Here is a 25,101-nt window from a genome sequence, read left to right as displayed (position 1 = left end):
GTGCTTCTGAGAAATAAATAACCTTTCAAGTTGCTTTTTTTTTTTAAAGAGCACTTTTAATGTTGCACGTTTCATTCTAGAAACCTAATCTGTCGTTTCCGAATCACATTCCAGATTCTTCCTTTGTTTTGTTGCAGGCAGCTCATTACGTCATGGGGATTGTTCACGGAGAAGCCAAGAACCTTCCCGACTTCTTGGATTACTTTTCAACCAAGTTCCCATCGGCTCCTGTCAAAATGGAAATACTCGGAAAGAAGGACATAGAAACAACCACTATGGCTAATTTCTACTCTCAGGTAGGTTGAACTCAGTCGCAGAGAAAATGGAGAACAAACAGTGCTAAAATAAAAGGACCGACACACAAATGTTTTCACATTCTGTCACGTTCAAACACAATGTTTTTGTTGACAAAGAGGCAATAATTTTGAAATGGAATGAAAATTTTCTTTGCAAATAGAATAACCTTTTTTTTTTTTAAATTAAAGCTAGAGCATTAACTTTTCAAGTCTTCTAACAAAATATTTAAAGCCACACATCAGTTTCATTTCACTTCACAGTTGTGCACTACTTTTTTGCAGTCTATTGCAAAATATCTTTGTAAAATACACAAAGGTTTGTGGTTAATGTTTGACAAAACATGAGAAGAGTCGAGGTGTGTTTTGCTTAATATGTGCAGAAGAACAGGCATGCACAGTTTTGCTTAATTCTTTCTGTAGCTGGAGAGAAAATCTTTGTTTAGAAAACAGTCAAGCAGTGTAGGTCCTACTTAGACAAAGATCACTTGCAGCAGAAATAAACGGAGTAACGAATGCCAACACAGCATTTTAGACTTTAAACTGTCTCACATTATGCAGGCTTGCAGGCACAGGAAGAGGCGGAGGCCTGCAAATTGAAGCTTGTCGTTTTCTGTTGTACAAGGAGAGACCGAGACACATTCACACCTGCACCGACCTGTTTATGTCTATTTACTCTGTAGCGAGTCAAGTTGCATGTTGCGGTCTGAAGCAGGGAAGATGTCGTTGCAAGTGAAAATGGTCTTGGCTGGTGAAGTTAGAACATGCTTTGAAGAGTTTTCACAGAGATATTTTATGAGCAGAATTCGTTGGTTTGTGGTTTCCCTCTCGAGGCACAAGATGTGAACCCAAGATACTGAGTAGTTTAAGCCGTGATCAGTGTTGTACAGATTATTGGTATTATAATGACAGGATACAGTCATTATGCTGTATAATTGAACATATTAACTTCAATTAAAGTTGAAGTTAATATGTTATGGAGCAAATTGTCCATGATTTATTTGTTAAGTATGCTTTTTGTATTTTGAAATAGCCCTGTCTGCCATGCAATGGTTTCTTTTAGAAGATAAATATTTGAGCAGGGCTCTTTTGGTACAAGTTCTCTATGATTCTCTCTATTGGTTTGTGGAAATGCATCAATCAGAATTTTGTGGCCGATATTTGATCCGTTTTTTTTTTCTTTCTTTACCTTAGATGTTGTTTTTTTTTAATGATTCTGTAATCTCTTCAATGTTAATAATACACAAAGCTTTAAACGCAGCATTCAAAATAATATTTCTATCTTTGCTGCTATGAAAAAACAAGCAATTACAAATAACTAGAGTTGGCATTTTAAACAGTAATTCTTCTAATATTGGCTGTTAGCATGGGCAGCGTTACTAAAACTGTTCGTAACTTTCTGTTCGCGTTCTCTAGAGAATGTAAAATGTTGCCTAAAGGCTGCAAATATTCTTAATTTCCAGACAAAGGTTGAAAACTCAAAAGGTTAAAATGCTTAACTGTCTTCCATTCCGTATTCCTACATCCTGAATGAACAGGAAGAAATAGAAACGTCTCAAAAAGTGCCTCTAAGCACTACATCTAGCCACATAGTTACTCTGTATGCATATTGCCTCAGAAACGTTCAAGTGATTAATAAATGAATGAATAAATTTGTTTAACTGCTGAGTGCTTGATTGAGTTGTATGGTTGTGGTTCTAAGCATCTGGTTAAAGCATCTGCCTGCATCTGTTCAGCATTATTAACATGTTTGGTGTTCATGCTGGAAATCTGATCTTCATTTTTTTTTAAACTGAACAGTAATAATGTGAAAACTTTTATACAATAGACATTTGGGCACAGTTTTTATGTCAGAGCTATCAAAATACAATTTAAATGAGAACTGAAAACCTTTTCTCTTGCTGTCTGACCTTAAATAGCTTTACTGATTTAGGTAAATTATTATTATTATTAAACAGAAAGAGGCTTTTTATGCAGTGTATATAAATACCCGCTTTCATCTGTGCCTTTCTAAAGAAATTAAATTCAAAAGTAACAAATGGCCATTTAATAAAAACGTTGAAAGAAAGAAGAAAATACAAGTGCTGGTAGAAAATGAGAAGTGGCGTTACCAGGCTGTGAGAGATGAAAGCTGTAATGCAGGTAGCAGCGGTTCACAGCATGTCAGACTGGGAGTCAAAAACCACTTTAAAAAAAAAGAAGGTGTTTTTCATCTTCGCTATTTAAAACGCTCGAGCGCTGCAGCAGCTGATAGTCTGAAACCTGGTGAGCGCAACCGTTTGAGGACAACTGGCTAAAGGGAGGAACGTGTGTGTGTGTGTGGGGGGGGGGTGCCGATCTGGATGGTCTCCAGAGCCCGGTGACACAGATACACCTCTTCATTTCGACTCGTCTCAGACCTACTAATGAAAAGCCTTTTGTTGCCTCAGACCTCCTGAGTGGGTCAGTAGTAAGAACCTGCCTGCTCTTTTTCAGTGGAAGCGTGTGAATGCTGCAGGAGGCGTGTGAGGGGCTTTTCTCTCTACAACACTCCCTATGGGTTTACTGGAACTGAAAAAATAACCTAAAGGTTTTATAGTTTTTTTTGTCTTTCTTTGGAGCTTCCCTGCATTAAAAAAAAGCAAAAAAACATTTGTAATCTCTGCACATTTTAAAGGAAAACCCCAGAATATCTAAGTTAATTCTCTACATTTGATATAATCTAACTAAACCCCTTGTCTTGATTCTCAGTGTAATGTTCCCTGCGGGGCTAATGTCATTGTCCGCTGGCCTTGTTAATTTTTTTTCCTCCCTCGTACCTCTCAGCAGTGACCTTGGGATGCAGATATACAGTCTGCACATACGCACAGATGTGAGCATGCATACTGATAACATACCCACACACACATGGATTAATGGTGTATCAGGCACATTTTTCTCTCCCTTTCTTTCTCTTTTATTGTGTGCCTCACTCTGTTAGTCTTTCAGTGTCTCTTTTACCCCCGTGCTCCACGGTTCTGCTCAGTTGTGTAGTAGCTCTGTGTTCCAGCCATGAATGACTGCACCGCTGCCTTTTATATGGTGTGAGGGCAGAAAGGAAGGAATAAAAGGAGAAAGAGGGAGAGAGGGGAGAAAAGCAAAAGCTGTTTGTGCAGGTTTTTCACTTCGGCTTCAAGAGCTCACGGTTTATTTGCAATGTTCGAATTGTGAAAGTGGGCAGGAGCCGAAGTTAGTGCATCGGGTGTTTTTTGAATGTAGTACCTGACTGAAGCCATTTTCACTGCTGGGAAGGATTATAGAAGATTACAGCTCTCCATTTTCTCAGGGTAGGCAGACCCCAGCAGTCGATACATGATGTGCTTGTACTAAGGAGTAATTTGGTCTCTTATTCAGTCACAGGTAGCAGGAATGTTGTCACAACATCAGGTGATAAGCGAGCAGGAACACAGTGCAACCTTTATAAGGTGGGATAATCATCACCTCACATTGTACTCATGTAAGTGTGGTGAATTAAAAATGTATGTAACCAAATTGACTATCTAGCAGCTACTAATGGTAAAGCAATGACTCAGAAAACTTTCTACTGCTGCTAAAACAACATTTTACATTTTACAACCATTCTAATAATGTTGTGGATGACATTTTAGTCATTTTACAGTAATTTTCAAGCATCCTTTATGTCAATTATAAGTTATAAACTCCTCAACTGTTGCTCAGCCTGTCAACATTAGCTGTGTTTCCACTGGCCAGACAGTTGTACGAAAATAAATCTGCTTGATGGAAACTGAAAATTCACGTCTTTTGATTAAAGTGTTTTTTTGCTGTGGTTTAGGTGGTTTTTCGGCTGTTACAAAATTTGTGTATTTCACAGAACCACAATGGAAATGCTTTTTTCTCATCACACGTCATGTGATTAACAACTGGATGCAAAAATGATGAGGAAAACAACAGGAAGTGGTAGAAGGCTGATGGCGAGGCATGTTTTCTAGTGACTTATTGCATGATTAAGCTTATTCACATTTGATTTTAATTCGAGATAATATGATAATAAAGCAATACTAAGATAATGAAGTAGTAATTTTATGAGAACACCAACACAAAAAAACCAAAACTAATTATCCTGTCTTTTTTTCTAATTAAAATGATTTTTTTAAGGTGTTCTCCTTGTGGATTGCGTCCTTAGTCTGCTAATATGACTATATTTTCATAATTAAGCAAAAATTCTTGTAACCAGGCCCTAATACTCCGTCATCCAAATCACAGAAGGGATGAGTGAAATAAAAGCACTTTTTAAAATGATTTCCTGTCATGTGTAATTAGTTTTTTTTTTTAGAAAAGAAAACAGGAGAAAATGATTAAAATCGGATCTGGTATAAAAAAAAGTTTTACTTTCAGTCCATATCGCCCGGGTCTAAGAGGACAGCACTGTTTTTGATCTAAGTGAAAATTAAAAGTATGTTCACCATTTTTAAAAGAAAATAACTTTACAGGCAAAACGATAAGTCGTTTATTTTCTTAAGTGTTACATCACTGTTTATGTCTATTTAAGGCCTTACGTTCATCTGTTTCACTTTGAAGAGAGCCAGGGGAGAGATTATGATCCAAAAGTGTGTCCAGTTGTGTGTGAGGCCCCCAGTCAGCAGCCTGAAGCTTTGTTGTGACGCAGGCACAGTAATGGACTAATAGACTTAGCAGTCAAGAGACTGGCCAGACCTAATGACTGAGACAGAGAGACGCTGAGATCCGAGGATGAGGGAGACGCAGGCAGACACAGAGGTTCCTGAAAGGTCAGCTAGAGTAGTGAGACGATGGCTTAGCGTAAATTCAGCCAGGATGAGTTGATTAAAGGCGAGGGAAGTTGGTGCAGAATTAACAAGCAGAAGAACAGTTTATCTTTCCAGCAGGGATCAGAGATTTATGAAGGAAATGTAAGGAGGGGCTGATGGAGAGACGAGACCAAGACAATAGAGAAAATGAGACGAGTCGAATGCAGAGTAGACGGTGTCTTAGCGCGCACGTAAACAGAGGCGATGAACCGCAGAATCTCGTTGATAACTACTCAAGAGGAAGTCTGCCGCATTTCCCTTTTCCTTCTGTTTTCCTTCTCTTAATATAGACCCAAGCTGCGAGCAGCGAGCCAACCGCAGACTGTAAAACGCGTCTGTTTATTTGAGGGCCGGATAGTGTTTCCTAATGCCGCTCTTTGCAATCGACACGGGGGTTATTCAGCTGTTAAATTATGCACATGTAAACACACAAACACAGATAAATAGATGCTCGTGAGCGGGGCTAATTAAAACCAGGCACACAGATAAATGCATCCACTCACAAATGCACACTGTGACACTCCGGAAGTCATTTGTGGATGTTATGATGAATCCATGTGTGCACAAACATATTTGGGTCATTGACTCAGTGGCACTTTTTAAAGTTGTGGGGGTGGGTGGATGGATGGGTGGGAATCTTCCAAGCCTTTGGCATACATCGTCTTCAGTGTTGGGACACAGATCTAATGAAGTGGGAGAAGCACAACATGTAGTCATATTGCTTTTTGCCTCTCAAACAGAATGAGTCAGATAGTTTTATATTTAGCTTGTTTATAAATTACAGACACCGTTGGGTCCGTTGGTTAACAGTAATGTGGAAAACACATGCAGCGTGGAGGCTACATGTACTCAATGCTCTTTTGGATCTGCTTCTAAGTAGCTTTAGTTTGGGATCCGGCACCCTGCCCAGAGATGCTCCTGGCAGCTGTCAAGCACTTTCTCCTCAAGTGTTTCTCCAGGTTATACTTTATACTTTTATTACCCGTCCTTCATTTGCCATTTCTTTAACATTTTCTTTTTCTGTTTTTAACCAAACCTGACATGATTTGCATCCTCTGAGATGTTCAAATTTTGGGCTATTGTTGGTCTTCATCATTCGGTTTGTTCACTAATTTCCATCAACAAACCTCTCTGAGGCTTTCAGAGAACAGCTGGATTTAAACTGAGATTAAGGATGTTTCCTGAAAATCCCAAAATTGCAACATTTGTTACACTTTTCAGCCAGTGTGGTTCAAAAAACTTGTTCACTCCTCCGCTTGTGGTGGCGCTGCACTAAGAACCACTGAAGGAACAAACACGAAAACCTCCGAAGAAGACCCTGAGTTCAACTTCCTTCTTCATGAAATGTAAACGATAATAGAGGGGCATCAGATTTCTTTTTTGTTTTTGGTAAAAGACCACAAGCCATTTCCTTTGCCAGTGCTAGATTCAAGCATTTGTTTTGGTTGTATTTACCCAGAATGCCCTGAAATATAGTCAACCTCCTGCTTTTTGAGCGGTCTCTGATCTGTTTGCATCCACATCATGCATTCGACCCACACCAGGAAACTGAACAGAGACCTTGAGTTCGTTTTTTGGTCTGGATCAGAGTCGGTTGTGCATTCACACCTCTCCAAACGAACCAGACCTTTTAGTCAAATGAACCAGAAATTAAATTTTTTACTATTTTCCCAATTATTTGTTACAGGAGAGCATCAATAAATATTAGTACATTAGAAAATATAATTAAATGCAGTTACTGTGTGCAGTTTAGTCGTATAAGGAAAGTGTTTTTCAAGAACTTTAATTGTTTGTGGCGCTATGAAGGCTGTGCCAAGCAGTGACATCCATACAGTTACCAAATAATGAAATAAGAGTTTTTATCATATGTTCTATTGTTAACACAATAGTGCCACAAAATATCATGATAAAATTCAAATTACATATCCCCAGTCCCATAGGTCATTTAATAAGCAATTAGTTGACCCATATGGCCCATAAGATGTCCAGGATCTTATTTAGGGGCACCAAAGCAAAAAGAGGACATCAAATAATGCCTCACTTTACAGAATTTTTTTTTCTTAAAACAAGAATACAAAATGCTATTAGCTTGTGGTTATAAAGTGACAAAATCTTGAAAAGATCAAGGAGATTTTGTTTTTTCAAGGCTCTTTATGTACAATATTTCGATTCTTTTTCCTTTTCGTCCATGTTCTGTCTGCACTCACTGTGCTGTGGTGATGTCACCCTCCAGCCTCTCTCTCTCTTTCCTCCCCACTTCCCTCCACCTGTTTCTTCCTCTCCCGGGTATCCTGACTCCTCTCCACCTCCATCTCTGCCTCGTTGTCAAGTGGTGACTCACTGAAGGCGCGCAGCCAAGGATTTGGCTAGCCTGGACACACACACACACACACCCACACACGCACGCACTCACTCCACCCGCATCCAAAATAAGCCAAGAGTACAGCGTGCAGGCCACATGCTGCACGTACTGCATTGGCACGCACACACAGAGGGACTGTTGAGGGGCCAAACCCGTGAGAGACGGGTAGATGCACTGTCACACACGCGCAATGCTCCGTCAGCCAAGTGAAAAGCCCCAAACCTTCTGAGTCACATCAGTGGAGCAGAAACGGAAAAGTAAATCCGCCGGCACTCACACGTACAGTGTCTATTCTGACACCCAGTAATGATTTTACAGCTTCCATGTAGATTTGTTTCTCTCCAGTTCAGACTTTACTGCATCCGGTGTTTGTTCCCCTGAAACTCACAGGAATAAAGAATAAACATTGCTGGTGGTTTGGTAGCTCTAGAAACATTGTATTTAGCTGTAGATCAGTTTTGTGTGAGAATCCCTTGAAAAATTAGCATTTAAAGGGGAAAAAAAACATCTCTCTTCTATTGAAAGACAAATATGTACTGCAATTTGATTTGAATTTGAATTTATACTCATAATTGTATTTTTAATACATTTACGGTTTTTGTTATAGGATTTTACCACTTGCTTCCACCCTAAAAAACAAAGTCAAATCTTGAACATGTCTCCTTCTTCCTCCTAAATCAGGTGAAGAGAACTTACAGCCACGGTACGTACAGAGCCGGAGCGATGAGACAGATCAGTCTGGTGGGAGCCGTGGATGAAGAGGTCGGGGATTATTTCCCAGAGTTCCTCAGCTTGCTGGAGGAGTCCCCCTTCCTGAAGGTGAGGCTGCTGCAGCAGACGCGTGGCAGTGATCCAAAACAGGAGCTCAGCAGACAAATGGATTGAGCTTTGAAAAGTGACAGAAGGATTGAGACCGGCTCAAAACATTTAGAAGGTTTTTATCTTGGACTGCATCAGAGGACTTAAACCTTGTGATAGATTAAAACCCTTAAGTGGATGAGAGTCCCACTTGATTTTGTTTAATTATACACTTCTGATGAAGAATTATTCCAGATGTAACCTTGTTAAAATACTGGCAAAATGCCTTTAGTCGCATTAAAAACAGAAGTTTTTTTGTCTTACTAGGATTTGAAGTGACAGATCAATACACAGTAGTGCAGAATCAAGTGGAAGGGAAATGATTCATTGTTTTTAGCATTTGTTCATAACGATGGAAAGCATCCCCTCAGCATGATGCTGCTACTCCCATGTTTCAGTGTGGGAACACTGGTTTCCGGGTGATGTTGCTTTCCAAACAGGCCAGGTGTTTTGGGATTTTCTCTATCGATCTTGTATTTTTGAAAACCAATCAAAAGATTTCCACATTCAGTCCTTGTATTTGCCGAATAGAAGAGAAGACTGTTAAAAGAGCTGATGAACTGTGGAAAGACGTCTTAACAAGGGCTGAAGCGATTAGTCGTGATGAATTGATTATTGAAAAAATCGTCAACTTGTTTAGTAATCAATTTATTGTTACCTGGAGAGACTCAAAAAAATTTAACTTCATGAAAGAACAACATACTCAAACCAGATATTAAGCCAAAACCATACAAAATAAATATACATTTTGGATTTAAGATAAAAAAAACATGGATTTGTTTGTAAGTATATTTTACCCAAAACTTGTCAAGAGGCATAGTTTTAATTTCACCCAGTTCAAATTCTCTAAAGGAATGATATGTTATTGCATTTTAGGCAATAAAAAGTTTTTCTTATTTTAAAAAGGAACTGAGTTATTTGTCTATATGCATATCATAATGTATTTTTAATATTGTATAAAAGAGGCTAGAGTGGTTAATTGTGAAATATGCAGAATATGCCAATTTTCGACAGATTAATCTATTACTAAAATAATCGCTACCTGCAGCCCTTGTATCAGCTTGTTGCTTTGGTGTTCCTCATTGCTTTCTCCTGCCTGTTTAAATGCAGCGGACTCTTCCATGGGGGACGCTTTCCAGCCTAAGAAACATGAGTCCAACAAAGAGCGACGATGGTCCAATAATGTGGGTCAGACCAGGAGAACAGATGATACCTGTAGCCGATATACCAAAGTCTCCTTTTAAAAGAAAGCGGTGAGTCCAGCTGGAAACCCTTGCAATAATCCCGAGATGCATTGTTTCTACCTTGTTGAGCCGACTCGCTTTTGTACTCTCCACGGTGTTTGTGAGCACTTATCATAAGAAAAATAAAAAAAACACACATTTATATCAAACACTTACCAATTTCAAGCCGCAGCCGTGGTAGCGGCATGACGCTTTGTTGTTGTCGAGGAGAGCTGTATGAGGCAATTACCCTCTCCACTCGCCTGTGTCGCCGTTGCTCGCGTATCGGCGGCGTCTCGAACGCGCGACGTCTGCGAGCAAGACGGGTAGAAACCAGTGAGTACGGTTTACGTGTGTGATGTCATCGGCTCACCGCTCCGATGAGATCATCGTTGCATCAGACTCTGCTTCTCATGGCTGAGAGGCAAACAGCGGGCAACACACACACTGCACTCATTCCTGTGGAACCCAATTTATCTCACCTCATTCTTCAGTTTTATTTTTGTTTTTTCACGGTAGCCACTTAATCGTGCTTAAAATATTGTCAGCTAATAAAGCACTGTATACATTGTACATGAGGCTGATTTTGCCTTTGAAAACAATAACGCATTAATATCAATGTATCTCCTGTCTCTTTCCACCAAGAAAGTATAAATTGTCATTAATTTCTGTTAAGAACTGACATCCACTCTTTTCTTTTATTTCCTCCACAGTCCTCGTCTCTTTCTCCTTTCTGTCCTTGTCCTCCTGCGACTTGTAAACATCAGCGCTACCTCTCCGTTTCCTCTACCATCTTTTTTTCAGCTTCATCCTCTTGACCCCCTCTTACTGCTTTTAAGTTGATTTATAGCAGAGTTATTACGCAGGTGTTTTCAGGAACCCAGATAGTATATGCTAAAGCTCATATATTGGAAATGTCATCAGTATGCAGCCGCTGTTGTTTACGTCTGTCGGTGCTTATGGAAAAAGAGACGTAAGGAAAAAAACTGTTTTAGAAAAGAAAGCGATATTAGGAAGTGGTACGGTGCAGAGAAAGATGTGAATGTGATCATGTACGCAGTTAGTCCTTGGCTGCTGCTTCTCTAGACGTTGTTTTGAAGGAAGTGACTGCATCGCTTCGCGGGCTCTCTTGCTGTTCGGTTGATGGTTTCGGTGAAAAGGTCGAGACTTGGAGCATTTATGACAGCGCTGAGACTCTCCTTCTGAGAATCTGAGTTGATTATAGTGATACACTTTGAAAATAAACCCAAATACCCCAGCTTTCAGTGTAGCGGCGTCCTGACTGCATTTTTGGACGGTAACGGCAGCTGCAGTCTTTTTCAATATTAATATTATTACAGCATTGTTAAAATACAACGTTTCAGATTAAGACCCTGCCAGTGAGAATATGTGGATAACTGAAGGTAAGATAACAACATATAAAACAATAGAATGAATTTTACATTTTCTCCAATATAAACATGGATTGTAAAGATATTGTTAATAAAACTTGCGTAAAAAACCTGATGGATGTTTTCTATAACAGGACACGTTTTGAATGGATAGATTTGGAGGGAAACTGTAAAAGAATTGGTTGGATTTATGTAACATTTTAATTCTGTCATGAGTTTAAAATAGTCAGATCTTTTATTTTCTATTAACTTTAACTGCAATGGATTTTATACATGCACATTTTTGAACAAGCCTGAAGTATATTTAGTCTGAAGGCTGTTGTAATTGATGGCAAAATTATCCCTAATTTACTTTTACTGCCTTCTGCCTGATCTTATTGACACAAATGAACTTTAACTTATTTCATTCTTTTTAACACTCTAATGCTAATTAGTGGAAATCACACCACTGTAACAGTTAACTGTTAACTTTTTCCTCAGTTTATATCCATGAATGAAAGCAACATTTTACTTCTTTTTTTTTTGTATTTATATGAATGAAGAACTTTGAAGCCTTCCTTTTAGGCCAAATGAAAAGTGAAAGCAGCAGGTGGTAGAGATAACAAGGATTCTTCGGTCCACACTAGAATGTAAACAATCGTGCGTTTTTGAACAGTATATACTCATTCTCTGTTTTCTACTCTGCTGTAGCTTCATTTTATAAAATAAAATACAATCAGGACAAAAGTATTGTTGCATAACAGTAATACTTAACAAAAATGCAAGCAGATTTGTTTTCCTCAGCTAATAAATTTGTTGGGAATAAAATGGGATACATAAAGATTTTTCTTGGATTTGACTCCAACTCCCTTTCTTGCTCGTTTCTACTATATTTCATATCACCTTAACTTGTGATTCTTTTACCCCCCTGTCCACCTCCTCCTCTTCATCATCTCCATACTGTTACAGCTCTCGGTTGTATCTCACGTACTCCTCTCTTCCCTTGCCCCCACGTTATCTGGCCATAAATATACATAAATGCATCCTGACGGCGACACACTCCCATGCGTGGAAACAAAAAACAGGACCTCACATGCAGAGGGTGTTTTAGGATCTAAGTTAAATGGGTTTTTTTTCTCTGCAGTCCTTCCCGGCTGCTTCCCTTATCAGCTTTTCTGCTTTTACATTTATTACTGCCAGGCTGCAGTCAGCACACACTCCCGCGCGCGCGCAACCCCACACACACACTCAGAGCTGTGTGTGTTCGCCTTCATCTGCCCCTTTGCCCTGCAATATTTTCCTCCATCTCAGTTTTTTTCTTCTTTTTTTCCCCCCGCCGTTCTCCACCGGCTCATGCATCTTTCTTCTTATCTCTGAATGAATGAGCACAGCACGATAGTCTAGCTGTTCTTTGGTCCGTGCGTATGCGTGCGCCGTGTGTTGAAGGATTCTCGCAGATTTCCTGCATGCGTGTTCAGCCTCCCGTTTGAACCTGAATGCAGCTCTGGTGTGAGTCACTGATCTAGCAGGGAGCTGACTGCAGTACTTCTATTGTTCGGCGGTATGGCTCGTTTCTATGCTTTTACTCTTCAGGTTCTCGGGGTGTATGCTGCGAAATCCAGTGTAAACATACTGTACATATTCTGCATTTTTTTTGTGCCTTACCTTATTTGTAATGTGAATGTTAAAAGTAAAGCAGATTATACTACTGGTTCCCTGTTCTTACTCTATATTGAGTGATTTATTTATTTTCATTAACTAAGAGGATGCATTACCCTTTATTTATTTTGCAAAGTGTTGTTTTTTTTCCCCTATTACATTCGTTTGCCTTTGAACTTATAATATCACACCCAACATTTAATAGAGTTTGGCTGTTTTTTGCCATCAGGTTAATATTAGTTAATAACACAAGTCTTCAGTTGTAAAGTTTTAACACTGAAGGGTTTTGTATGGACAGAATTAAAATAACCAGCAGCAGTTCTGTTGATTATAGATCAAATAATTTAATGGTGCAGCTCAACAAATTAAAATATCTACCAAGAGGTAACTTACTTTAATATGAATTTAAAAAGAAATAGACTAAAAGAGATACATCACACACAGTCCGATAAAAATTATTTTTTTAGTTAGCTGTAAGCCAAAATCATAAACGGTAACGAATTTGTATATTTACAAGCTTCACTTTTTAATTTAATTACTGAGATAAAGTCACTTTTTGATGATGTTCTATATACATGTATATTCTGTACCTGCGGATTGATCCAAAAGCAACTAAATATGGTTAAGTGTGGCTTTTAGTATTTAATTTATGGACACTCTAGATATAAATCAAGACATGTTAATCAATAATGCATTGTTATTTATGATCTTATTTCACACTGTTTTGAAATCAAACACACTGACACACATTTACCAGCCTACTGCCAGACCTACACTCTGTGTTTCCTCTATCACCTGAAATTTTTTTATTTTTTGTTGTTTTAAAATAGCAGACAACAAAGATCATCCCACTCACCTTTAGTCACCTTTACCTTTTATTTTCACTTCAGGGAAGCAGACCTAAAACTGTTTGTTTGTTTTTGTTTTTTTTTCTTAGCTCCACTAATGAGGTAAAGAATCTGCTCCAATCGATGCCCCGGACCAGCGAGCCCAGAGAGATTCTGTTCGAGGACCGGACCCGCGCCCACGCCGACCACATCGGCCAGGGCTTCGAGCGTCAGACCACGGCGGCCGTGGGAGTGCTGAAGGCTGTCTGCACTGTAGAAAGGTAGAGAAAAAATATGCACCTTTAATGGCAGTTTGCCCGGGCGTGACACATGCTCAATGTTTACACATGACAGATAGAGTGTAGTCGCTCCGTTTTCCTCCACCTACCCTCTCTGCCTTATTTTCAGGTCGGAGTCGCCTCATGTAACCAAAGACGTTGTTTGTTTCCATGCTGGGGATTTCCCTTACGTCGTTCAGAGGCTGCAGTTGGACTTGTACGAACCGCCGCTGTCTCAGGTGTTCATTTACACACAACTGCAAATGAATAACCACACAGCGGCATCTCCAGATGGACACAGAACGTACCTCCTTGCAGTGTTAATGATACACAACTCAAACAGAGGATCAATGCTGCCATCTGGTGGAAAAAGTGTTCTCATCTCTGCTTTGATACCATGAAGAGACTTGACTCATAATCACGTTGGTCAGTGGTTAAAAATAGACTGAATGAGATGGAAAGTTGATATCAGACATAACCAGATGGTTGCTACATTGATTTGTGGCTTTCCAGACGTGTCGTATTTTTCCAAAAAATACTAAACTTCAAGGACTTGTGCAGAAAAAGGCAACATCAAAAGGCTTCAGAAACCATTACAAAAAGATTAAGAGTTCAGGAAAAGCAACTCTTCTTCAAACAAAATGCTAATAATTTGTTTCAGTTTTGTTGAAATGCATGTTTGCTTTTATTCCTTATTATAAAACCAAACATTTTGTCTTCTTACAGTTTTATTTTGTTGTTGCTTTATTGTCACATTTAAATGTCTCAGATCATTCAACTCATTTTAATATCAAATATAATCTATTGAATACAAAAAGCTGTTTTTAAATGATAATTTCTCAGTTTGACAGGAAAAAGCTATGCAAACCAACCTGGTTGTATGTGGAAATATAACCTTGTTAAATCATAATTGAACCGATTTACCACACGTAAACACAACGCTTGATTACTGCCAGATGATTAGAAGCAAAAAAATAACCTTGGAAATAACCTTCCTCTCCTGGAAATTATTCCCAGAGAGGGTAAAAAAAAAAACGAACCCAGGAGGTTACCAAAAAAGCCAGAGCAACATGTAAGGAACGGCATGTTTTGCTCGCCTCAGTTAAGGTCAGAGTTCAAGACCTTAACAAATAGAGCCTATGTAAAACTGAAACATTTTAAATAAACAGCTGCTGATTAAATTACATTTTACCCCTCTTTTTGCATTGAGTAATTTTGTGTCTATTTCAACTGCAGCTCTAACCATCCTCTTCGTCCTCTCCGCAGTGCGTCCAGTGGGTGGACGATGCCAAACTGAACCAGCTTCGGCGGGAGGGCATCCGCTACGCCCGCATCCAGCTTTGCCACGACGACATCTACTTCATCCCCCGCAATGTGGTCCACCAGTTCAAGACGGTATCGGCCGTCTGCAGCCTGGCGTGGCACGTACGCCTGCAGCAGTACCACCAGAAGGAGAAAGACGAGGAGGAGGAGAAAGCTGGGCTGAAGGAGGAGGTAGAGACAACGATGGCTGAGGAGCAGGGTGGCGAGAAGAAGGAGAGGATAAAGGAGGAAGAGGAGGAGGTGGATGTGGCAGAAAAACGGACGTTGCTCACTGACAAAAAGGAAGAAGGCGATGATCGTCTTCTGTCGTATCAACCCTCGGATGATATCTCAGATGCCAGCAGAGACGAAGAGAAGGCGACGCAAAAGAAAGAAGAACCTCACTGGGTTTCTCCTCCTGAAAAGGCGAAGACAGAAGCTCCAACTTCTCCTCCCTGCAAGAATAAATCACCCTCTCCTCTTCATCTTCCTCCCCCTGCTTCTCCTCATAAGGACGTGAAATACAAAGCCTCAGCTAAACCTCACCTCCACACTCACCCTGACAGCAGGACGGCGTCTTCCTCCTTGCCTAAGAAACCCTCCGGTTGCTCCAAGTCTTCCGCCCACGCGTCATCCTCGTCTCCAGCGGGAGCCGCCTTCAGTTCCTCGCACACTGTGTCTTCTACCTCCCTGTCTCCGTCGGCTTCCTCTCTGACGAGTTCCACGTCGGCAGTAGAGGCTCTCATGAAAACTCTTCCTCCTTCCAGTGTTTCCTCTTCCCTCCAGCTGCCTTCGTCTTCCCATACGGAGCAACTCGACGATTCCCGCACGAAGGACTCCGCCCGGATGCCGACGCCGTCCGACTTGTGGACATCGTCGCATGGGAGACCCGTGGCGGACGTACAGACTCGCTCCGCCCCGGCCGAGCGTTGGACCCGCCCGGCGGCGGACACACGGACACAAACCTCCTCCAATTCGGAGACGAGGACTCGCAGCTCGGATCCCGACTCCAGGACTTGTGTTGATGTGCAGCAGCATCTGGCGCCAGACGTGACACGGCGAGGGATGTACATGCAGCAGTACCCCCCCCAGCACCTCCCGCAGATGCTTGCCCCTCCTTTCCCTCCTCTCCTACCCCCCCACTCCCACCTTCAGCCTCACGTCCTCCCCCAGACACCCGTCTCCAGTCCCCATGAGCAGCGCCCTCTGAACTCCTTCCTCAGTCAGGCGGCGCCGCCCCATTCGGTTCACCTGGGCCACCTTCACCCCCCCCACCCGCCCAGCCTCACCACACAGTCTCAGCCTTACTTCATGGGCCCTCCCTCCTCCTCCCCCTCTCAGCCAAACTCCCCCCTCACCAGCTCCCAATCTCTCTCGCCTCATTTCTCCTACCACCACCAGTTCGCCAAACCCTTCTTCCCCCCCCAGCACCCCGGCTTCCCCTCTCACCCCTTCCTCCCTCATCAGTCCTTCCTCCCGCAGCCGCCCGCTTCTTACCCACTGCAGCCACAGTACCAAACCTCAGCACCGGTGCAGCCCCAGCTGCTTCTGTCGCAGTCGTTTACCTCCCCTCACGCTCCGCCTCCCCCGTCCTCCACGCCGCCTCCGCTCCCTCCCCCTTTTCCGCCACCTCCCCCCTTGCCTCAGCCCTCCCCTTCCATCTTCCCCTCTCCCCCCGAGGCATGACAACGAGCAGAAACAGATTTTATAGGAGTGTTTGTATATACCGATGGTAAATTTAAGTAACTGTACATGTAGGAGGCTTTGTTTTGGTTGTGCTGTTGTAAAGCTGTAAAAAGGAAGTGAGGTGGGAGGAAGTCAAGTTTTTTTTGTTTTGTTAATGAGCAGAGTGGGACTAAAACACGGTGCCTTTCATAAGAATTTATACCCTTAACTTCTCATTTTGTCACCGTATAACCGTAAACTTCAGTGCATTTTACCAGGAGATGTTTGTAATCTGGAAATGGAAGAAAAATGCTACACAATTTTAAAACTTTTTAAGGCCAACTTCTGCTGCAATTACAGCTGGAAGGCTTTTGGAGTTTGTTTATGAAGAAAAGCCTACAGTGGGGGACGAGGAGTTCATCCCTCTCATTTTGTTTGGTAGTTTTGTTCTAATGCAGGAGTCTGCAACTCTTACCATCCAAAGAGCCAATTTTGCCCTCAGTCCAGCTAAATAAAACAGATCTAGATTTACAAATATGAACTTACCTTTTGAAAAAAGATGTCACAATTTTTGTTAATTATCCACTGTAAGTAATTTTTTAAAGAGAAACCATTTTACTCCTATTTTTAGTTGAGGTTTTTTTTTATCTCGAAGGAAAACAAAACTTGTTTTCAAAAATATAATGGCTTCATGTTCTTTTATTGGATGTTGATATTTACATAGTTTTAGTTTCCAGCCTGCAAATAAGAAAAATAGATCTAGATAAAAATGACTGGCACTTTAGTTTCATTCTGTTGTGGAAATGAAATGCAATTATTCCAGGAAGAAACTGAAAAACAGCTAAAACTTGCATTTCTATTTATTTATTTTTTACATTTATAGTCAAAGTTTCTAAGAGCCATTGTGGAAACTCCAAAGAGCCACTCTTGGCTTCGCAGCCAACGGTTGCAGACAAAACCCTTTAAGAACACACATTTTCTTCCCATTTTCAATCATGCACTACTTTGTGTTTAAAAAAATCTTTAAGATCACAGTAGAATGCGCTGAGGTTTGAGTCTAACATGAGAAAATGTCTCACTTTGTGGGTGCAAATCCTCATGTAAGGCATCGTTTAAGCCCACCCCGCCGCACTAAACTGGCTCAGATTTTTACTGAGGCTTGAAGTATAAAACTGTTTTACATTTCATTTCATTTGCAGGAAGCTGTTGCTTTTAGAAAGTGAAGGGTGCACCTGTTTTTAACCCCGAATGATGTTCAAATGAGGCCCCTGGTGTGCAGGTGTGTTGTCCGGTTCTGTTTTCGTCCTTTCGGAGCCAACAGAACCCACCGTCAGACATAGGAAGAAAACTTATTTATTGAAAAGAACTTTTTAAACTGTTTTTTAATGAAACTTGCAGCTAATGCTTCCATTTTCAGGGGGTTTATTTAATTCAGTTGTGTATTGATACGATACTGCATCATTTTGTCCTCTGTATTTATCAGTACAAGTCGACACGGATACTGGCTGGACTTTTCCACCATGTTGTGTATAGAGCAATAACCCGCTAAATATCAAACAGAAACCTGTGTCTGTCTTTTTACTCATGTTTTTAAGTGGACAATGGAACATAATAATGATGAGTGCAATTAATAGATGTTTCTAAACTTTTCAAGTGTTTCATTGGTTAAAAAAGGAATGTTATGTACTCAACTGGAGGCTCCGTGTGAATTGTAAGTCAGACCGTTTGCCTTCGGTGGCAGAGCGCTAATGTCATTTTTAATGTCTTCTGGCTGTTTAGATGAGTTTTGGTTGAGGAGTTGGTTCAACCGCAGCCAAGACGGTCTCAGGAAAACACTTCCATCTAAAAACTAAAAAAATGCTCGCTTTAATGGTTTTACTGCTGGGTTTCTAGTTTCACGCAGTCGATTCCTAAACGTTTTGACTGAGGTTTCTGCAGATGTGCTGCTCCTGTTGAGCATTTAAACTTTTTGAAAACTGAATTCAAAAAGCAATACAAAGACGTAGGAGGTCAAACCCAGGCACGGGCCGGTTAACAGAGTACAGTATAACCGAGGATTAAACGGCCTCATTAAAATTTATTGTGTTGTCATGGTTCAAGTCATTTCTTTTCTGGCTGTATGGAGCATAGAGTTATACACTGCTGCCCCTTCCTCACCTGTTGCTGCACGCTGCCTCGGTTACAAGGCAGATACCTTTCTCCGGAAATTATTTGCAATTACAAAATAAACAAAACTGAAGGGGAGAAAAAAAGGACAAATTTTTGCAGGTTTGATTTTTCTGTCTAGGTGTTAAAGTAATAAATGCCAAATTTATATGAAGATTTTATTTTAGCTGTAATAATCAACATGATGTTTTTGCGGCAGCAGGAATAATGGTTGCCGGCCCGTGCCAGGGGAACAGTTCCCATATGTGCAGCACCTACTTACTAAACACATTTATTTCCTTCTGCTTGCAAACGGAGATTTCTGATGAAGTGTTGGATTTTTATGGATTAATGGATATTTCAGGTTCTTCCCAAACTGAAATGTAAAATGCATTCAGTCTTTTTTTTTTTTGACACTTTAATGGAACCGTCTGGAGCTCATCCCCAAAGCATTATTTATCGGTTTGCCAGTCTACTTTTGCCACAGTGTTCAGATTTTTATTTATCAGCCAGAGACTGAAGGGACCTGTGTGCGACCTACATCTTCGGAAGTTTAACAATGACAGCAACTTTTTTTTGTCACCAGTGTCTTTTCTTAAATTATTTTCATTGTCTATATTAGAGTACAGCCCTCTTGACAATGTAGCCCTCAACATTTCCCCAGTGCCTGTCCTTAACTGTGAACTCCTCAGTGGTCCAGAGGCGCTCAGTGCAGGGAGTTTCTTCCTTTTATGAGTCGCAGTTGAAGTTCTCTCTGTACGAGAGCACCGCCTTAAATTGGGTTCCCACATCCGCTGAAAAGCCTCTAAATATCTGTTTCAAATAGGGAAGACTTAGAAGGATGCCACCCTCAGAGAAGGGTTCGAATTGTTCCTCTTAAGTCTCACCACAAGCCTGCGAAATCCAGATAAATGTAAGAATGACGCCTTAGCTTTTTTTTTTCTGTCTTTCCTGCCTCAAACGACCCAATTTGAGCGACCTTACTCTGTGCATCTCTGGGGACATAAAGGCGATAACGAAGCATTTGATCAACAGTCGTAAGGTTGCTCTGCAGCTCGTTTTGTGCTTTTTGGGTTTAAATGTTACAGAAACATGACAAGATCCTTTTTTTTTAATTTAATTTTATTTTATTTTGGTACAATTGTAACAAAACCTTTGGTTGAAAACAGATGTCCTCGGGGGCTAGCATTGTTTTCACAGGATTTATTTATATCAACGTTTTTTGGTTTTGTGTTTTTTTTTTCCATTTTAGTTATTTCAACTGTCAGCACTGTAGTGTACATAAGAGGTTTTTGTAAAGAGGAAAAAAACTTGTAGTGTGGTTTCTACTTTAAATATGAACCTAGCTAATAAAAGGTTCAAAGTATGAAAACCGTTTATACGTTTCTGTTCTCTCGTTTGAAATCCTCATTTGTCATCTTAAGACAATTTTTTTTATTTTTTAAAAAAAGGTTCAAATTCTTATCCAATTAAATCCTATTTCAGTTAAAATTGTAACAAAATGATGCATTTAGTCTGAATACAGGAGCAAAGTAATCAGAGTAAATTACATATTTTTCTTCTTGGGCTTGCACACCCAGACAAAAGGCTGGACTTAGCTATATGCTAATACCGTAGATCTGCCAGCGTCACTAGAATGTGATAAAAAAAAAAAAAGCTAAATGCAAAAGACCTACTGATAGTAGAAGACCTTAAACACATATCACTGTTCTCTGTTAATGAGATTATGTTAATAAAAACAAAGTTCACATGAAACTCCATAAAGCTTACAAAAAATTATCACACAAACCAGCTGGTATCAGTTCACACACAGTTAATGAACAGTGAATGACTAATGTGAGTTTAGAACAAGTGATCACAAATCGTCCAGTTCTAAGAGAAATGACATTTTTACTTTCTATGGGACAGACATGCAGTTAACAGGTCTGTCATTGCCTTTGTTCAGGAAAGAGAATTAAACCCTCAGTAACGGAACCAGACGTAGAAATAAAAACAAAAGTACTGAAAATTAATGGCAGCAGTTGTTCATATTTGTGTTACAGATCCATGAATAGAAGCTATATAACAAGCAACTTAACATTTTTGAGAAAATAATGTTAAATACAAATAGATAATTTTTTTTAATGCATGTCTCTGCTTTGTAGTTATTTTTCTCCTTCTCTGTGTGTTTTGTTTACCTGCCTGTATGTTTTTTACATGCAGGCAGTATGCACACTGCCTGCAGTCTGCATCACAAAGACCACCACTGTGATTCAGGCAGACAACACACACACACACACACACCCACACACACTCTAACGCGGTGGCTACATAATTCAGTGCTGGTTTGCTTTGGCTCAAATTCACCCCAAACCAAATTTTCTCCCTACTTCTTAGATTCCTGCTGAGAATCATTTCATGCTCCTGTTATTATTCTTCTGTCGAGTTATTACTTGTTAAGTGTTGTGTAATATTGGACAAACTCGTGCATGTGCAGTGTGCTGGCTGCACGTCAGATGAGCTGAAGTTTCCTTTAAAGGGCAGCCACTCTTCTGGCAGTGTCCCGCCTCCTCCTCAGGCTATTTCAGGTTGTCTTGTTTAGATTTTCCCCAACAGCTTTATTATCTCCTAATAAGTGAGCCTCCTACATTTGTAAATTCTTAAGTATGAATATGAACTGTAACAAAAAGAAACACTCAGTGTAATAGAAATCAGACATTTATTAATTACATCACATGCATACAGTCTTAAACAGTGTTGTTTTCTTTTTTTTTTTGTTAAATAAAGTGCAAAAATATATATATATATACTGGGGAAAAAAGTGTTTGGAGCAATTGTTGGCACAAAATAAACATTAGTGGTACAAGAATGAATTCGACTGAGATCCAATCCACAAATAAACTGCTGGTAGAAAGGGTTTAATTTGGATTTACTCTGCATGCAAAGAGAGTGACAGTTCGAGACACATTACTACTTATAGAGTAGAAAAAGGAGCTTGTAGAAATCCAGGAGCAGCCAGAGGATAAATGACAGGATGGTGAGTGCTAGCAGCTAAGCTAACTCCCAATTTGCCAGCTGAGGAATGAAAGAAGTGTGGAGGAACGCAGCCAAAGCACATGTTACTCAAGTATAACAATTACAAAGTAAACAATTTAAATACTAAAAAAAAAAACAATACTGATCATGAGAATTTTTTTTTTCTTCAGTGTTGGCTTCACAGTAGATTAACAAACAGCTGCTCTTCAATAAAGAATTGAAGCTCTGGGGATTGATTGACCAACTAGCGGCTTATTTTAGAGGGCTGTTCTCTTACTCAGAAAGTGTTGAGACGAGACTGCTTCAAGCCTCTCGTCTTTCAGGACAAATATTCAGCCCCAGCTCCACCAGTGCTCCCAGCAGCATGGTCCACAGAGGTATGCAGACAAACGTCAGCTTCACGTCGGCCAGCTTCTCCAGCTTGGCGCACAGCGTCAGGCAGAAGCCCAGTTTGAGCAGCATGGCGGTCAAGTACCAGGTGCGTAGGCGCAGGGACGACGAGCCGTTGCGCAGGTCGTACCCGAGTTTGCAGCGCCCCGCCATCTTGACGGCGAGCATGAGGATGAGGATGCCGTCGAAGACCCAGACTGGGAGAAAGATGAGGAACCAGTTCCATTGCACCTGGAATGAGGAAGAGGAGATGATCATGATTAAGGTATTGAATAATTGTGAAATAAAGGGGAAATTAATGAGTACAGATCCGAAAAGTGTTGTGCGCATTTGTTTTCGAGCTCCTTTACTCTAATACCATAAAATAAAATCCAGTCCAAACAAATATAACTATTGTATTAATAGTGAATATTTAGTCTCAGTAGAAAAAGGTAGAGGTTTACAGTCCAGCTGGCCAACTTGAAACATGAGACCAGAAGTACAATGATGGATCGGGTCTAGATCAAAGAATATTAATGCTAGAATGGTCTAGTCAAAGTCTAGATCGGAGTCCATCTGAAAAGTCTAAGCTACTGCAACCAGTCTCTAGCTGTGAAATACCTGTAGCTGTAATTCTACCAGAAGGTATTGTATCACAGGAAATTAATACAAGTACACACCACAATTATTTTTTATTTGTTGAATCTAAAATTAAAACAATAAAATAGTTCCGACCACAAAGAGAGGTCAGTATACCTTCCCATCCAGTTTGAGCACCAGCATGATGAGAAACACCAGGGTAAAGACCCAGGTCAACAACACCCTCTGGGCCAGAGACATCTCACTATGCGGACGCACATCAGAGGAGAAAATTAATCCATGGTAAACACGCAAAAAGCTACTGCTTTATCAATGACGATAATCGCTTATTGCTTGTAATAGAATCGTATGAAGCCAAGAAGAACAGCGGATCGATCCTTTACCACAATAAGCCTGTAAGTTACAGTCTTGCTAGAAAAAATAATCATTTGATGTAGTACAAACTGAATCTATATGTATTCAATTAAAGCTTTTCATTCATTGTAAGCAACGGGTTGCTCTCGGCTAGCTCAAATAGCATTGTGCTAATCCATTAGTTGACTTACATTAGTGTATTCCCAACTCTCTGTCAAGCATCCTCTTGTCTCTTTCTGCACCTCAAACATAGATAATCACAATTATGTCACTGCCTACCAGTTATATTATTAAGATTATTATAGTCCACGGCAGTAATAATGACCACAGTCCCGTTATATTCGGGTTTGTCCCGCCCCTCCAAGAATACGATTGGTTATTTTGCTTTTCCTCCTTTACGTTGGTCGTACGTTCCATAGACATAAAAGAGTAGAAGTTGAACGGCGCACGTCAACGTCACCGCCATGTTTTAAGTTGCATCTTTGTTGGAAGCAAATAGGTTTGGTTGTTATTATAGCTACAAATAAATTAAATGTGGTGCTTTGGTACATTTGAAAACATTATTGTACCGCCACTCCTAAATATTTTTTTGACAAAACAAAATAGCTGAACTTAATACAGTTAAAGCTAGGTTAGTTAAATGTAGTTCTTTGGTATATTTTTTATTTTTATTTTAATGGTCATCATTAGTTCTAAAATGAGCAAATGTTCTACATTTATAATTTATTCATTGTTTATTTTTATATGTAAACTTAATGTTTCTTTTATACTAAATCCCTGGTCTCAAAGCGAAGTTAAACAGCTGTGCCAGTCACAATATGTCGACCGCCCTGACGGTAGCCGTTTTCTCTTGCATATCTAGAACATGTGCAACCATTTTGGCGTCAAACCGTAAAGGTTTTGTAAAGGCGCACAGTCTGTGGTTAGGTTAGATGTCCACTAGAGGGCAGTAGTGTTTTTTTCCCCCACTATTTCATATGTTTATAGTTGTATCCAATTTTACGCACATCTATTGATAACAAAAACAGCGGGATTTGTACTTTTCATATAAATATTGTTTTGAATCAATTTATACAATTCGTTGTGTAAACCGATGGTCAAGTTTAAGTTGATCAAAATGTAACTTCACGTTCTCACGAAGCTTTACGGTAATATGCTCCAAGTAGTATTTTCGCACTGAGCGTTAGAAAGGGGAAAGCTAGCGTTTCAAACATCACCGAGCAGGACTCTGAGCATCTCCTCCAGACAGTGGGGAAAGCTCGCTAACTCTTTGCGCCACAGTTCACCTTCAGATAGCACAGGTATTGGTTTGACGGAGTGGACCTGGGACAACTGCGGCGTGAAAAGGAGGTAAGACGGAGCTTATGCTCGTTCAGAGATATTGAGTACAGCTGTGCGGGCTCTTTGTGGCTGCCGCCGGTGGCTTAGCTAACTGTGTAGCTTGGCTTGAGCTAAAGCAGCCGAAAAGACGGGTGGAAAACAGTTTCTGCGCCCCAACACATGGTAATTAGCTTTTAAAAATAGCTGCTTCGCATGCCGCTACAGCACCACAAAGGTTACGATCTTTTGTTTCACTGAAAAACGCAGCAACACTACCTTCCCCCTCCTCCTGTACTGAAGTCACCCAACTAACAACCCTTTAAGCTAAACGTTTAAATTCGGCTATATCTACAGCGAGCAAACATTAAAGGGTTAATGCGGAACTAATCCAATTTTAATACAAAAACACTAGCCGTGTGGCTCATTTGTGGTTGCTAGTTATGTTTATTTTCAACATGGTGCAGGAGATGGATGACTCAGTGGGTTTAAATATTTCTTGCTCACTCAACTGTAGTTGCTCTCAGTAAACCAAGCAATGTTAACAGACCAGTCTTTCGCTGGATGGCGGGGTCAGCATCCTTTCTAAGATACAGTTTTGCCTTTGCACCAACAATACAGAAGGCTCTATGCATATTATGCATGACGCAAAATTATGT

The 25,101-nt window shown here is 40.3% G+C and overlaps 2 protein-coding genes across 3 annotated transcripts in view; one reads left to right on the top strand and one right to left on the bottom strand.

The window, feature by feature from the left end:
* Positions 1-20,164, top strand: part of LOC116736724 (lysine-specific demethylase RSBN1L-like) — a 32,765-nt gene extending 12,601 nt beyond the window's left edge. Inside the window, exons 4-9 of the mRNA XM_032589423.1 lie at positions 138-296; positions 8,142-8,279; positions 9,429-9,571; positions 13,508-13,678; positions 13,806-13,914; positions 14,942-20,164. Coding sequence (XP_032445314.1) covers positions 138-296; positions 8,142-8,279; positions 9,429-9,571; positions 13,508-13,678; positions 13,806-13,914; positions 14,942-16,663 — 2,442 coding nt within the window. The 3' untranslated portion in view covers positions 16,664-20,164. The remainder of the gene's footprint in view (positions 1-137; positions 297-8,141; positions 8,280-9,428; positions 9,572-13,507; positions 13,679-13,805; positions 13,915-14,941) is intronic.
* A 1,304-nt stretch (positions 20,165-21,468) lies between these two features.
* Positions 21,469-23,513, bottom strand: LOC116736726 (transmembrane protein 60). Of its 2 annotated transcripts, XM_032589432.1 has the most exons (3): positions 23,317-23,508; positions 22,928-23,015; positions 21,469-22,423 (listed from the first exon to the last, which is right to left on the bottom strand). In XM_032589432.1, exons 2-3 carry the CDS (start codon positions 23,009-23,011, stop codon positions 22,106-22,108), a joined length of 402 nt encoding a protein of 133 aa, XP_032445323.1. In that variant the 5' UTR covers positions 23,012-23,015; positions 23,317-23,508; the 3' UTR covers positions 21,469-22,105. The 2 variants fall into 2 exon arrangements, with proteins under 2 accessions (XP_032445323.1, XP_032445324.1); XM_032589433.1 differs by lacking the exon at positions 22,928-23,015 and having other exon boundaries at positions 23,317-23,513.
* Between the last annotated feature and the right edge of the window lie 1,588 nt (positions 23,514-25,101).

This window comes from Xiphophorus hellerii, chromosome 17 (assembly GCF_003331165.1).
Source record: "Xiphophorus hellerii strain 12219 chromosome 17, Xiphophorus_hellerii-4.1, whole genome shotgun sequence".
Classification (NCBI taxonomy): Eukaryota; Metazoa; Chordata; class Actinopteri; order Cyprinodontiformes; family Poeciliidae; genus Xiphophorus; species Xiphophorus hellerii.
Note: the sequence above shows the minus strand (reverse complement) of the source record. Positions and strands in the feature narration are given on the sequence as shown.

What these genes read in the sequence shown, in the direction of transcription:
- LOC116736726 (XM_032589432.1), bottom strand. Translation starts at nt 23,011, where the DNA reads ATGTCTCTGGCCCAGAGGGTGTTGTTGACCTGGGTCTTTACCCTGGTG. An exon ending in TGCTCAAACTGGATGGGAAG is followed by an intron (nt 22,424 to 22,927) that starts GTATACTGACCT and finishes TCCTCATTCCAG; the next exon opens with GTGCAATGGAACTGGTTCCT.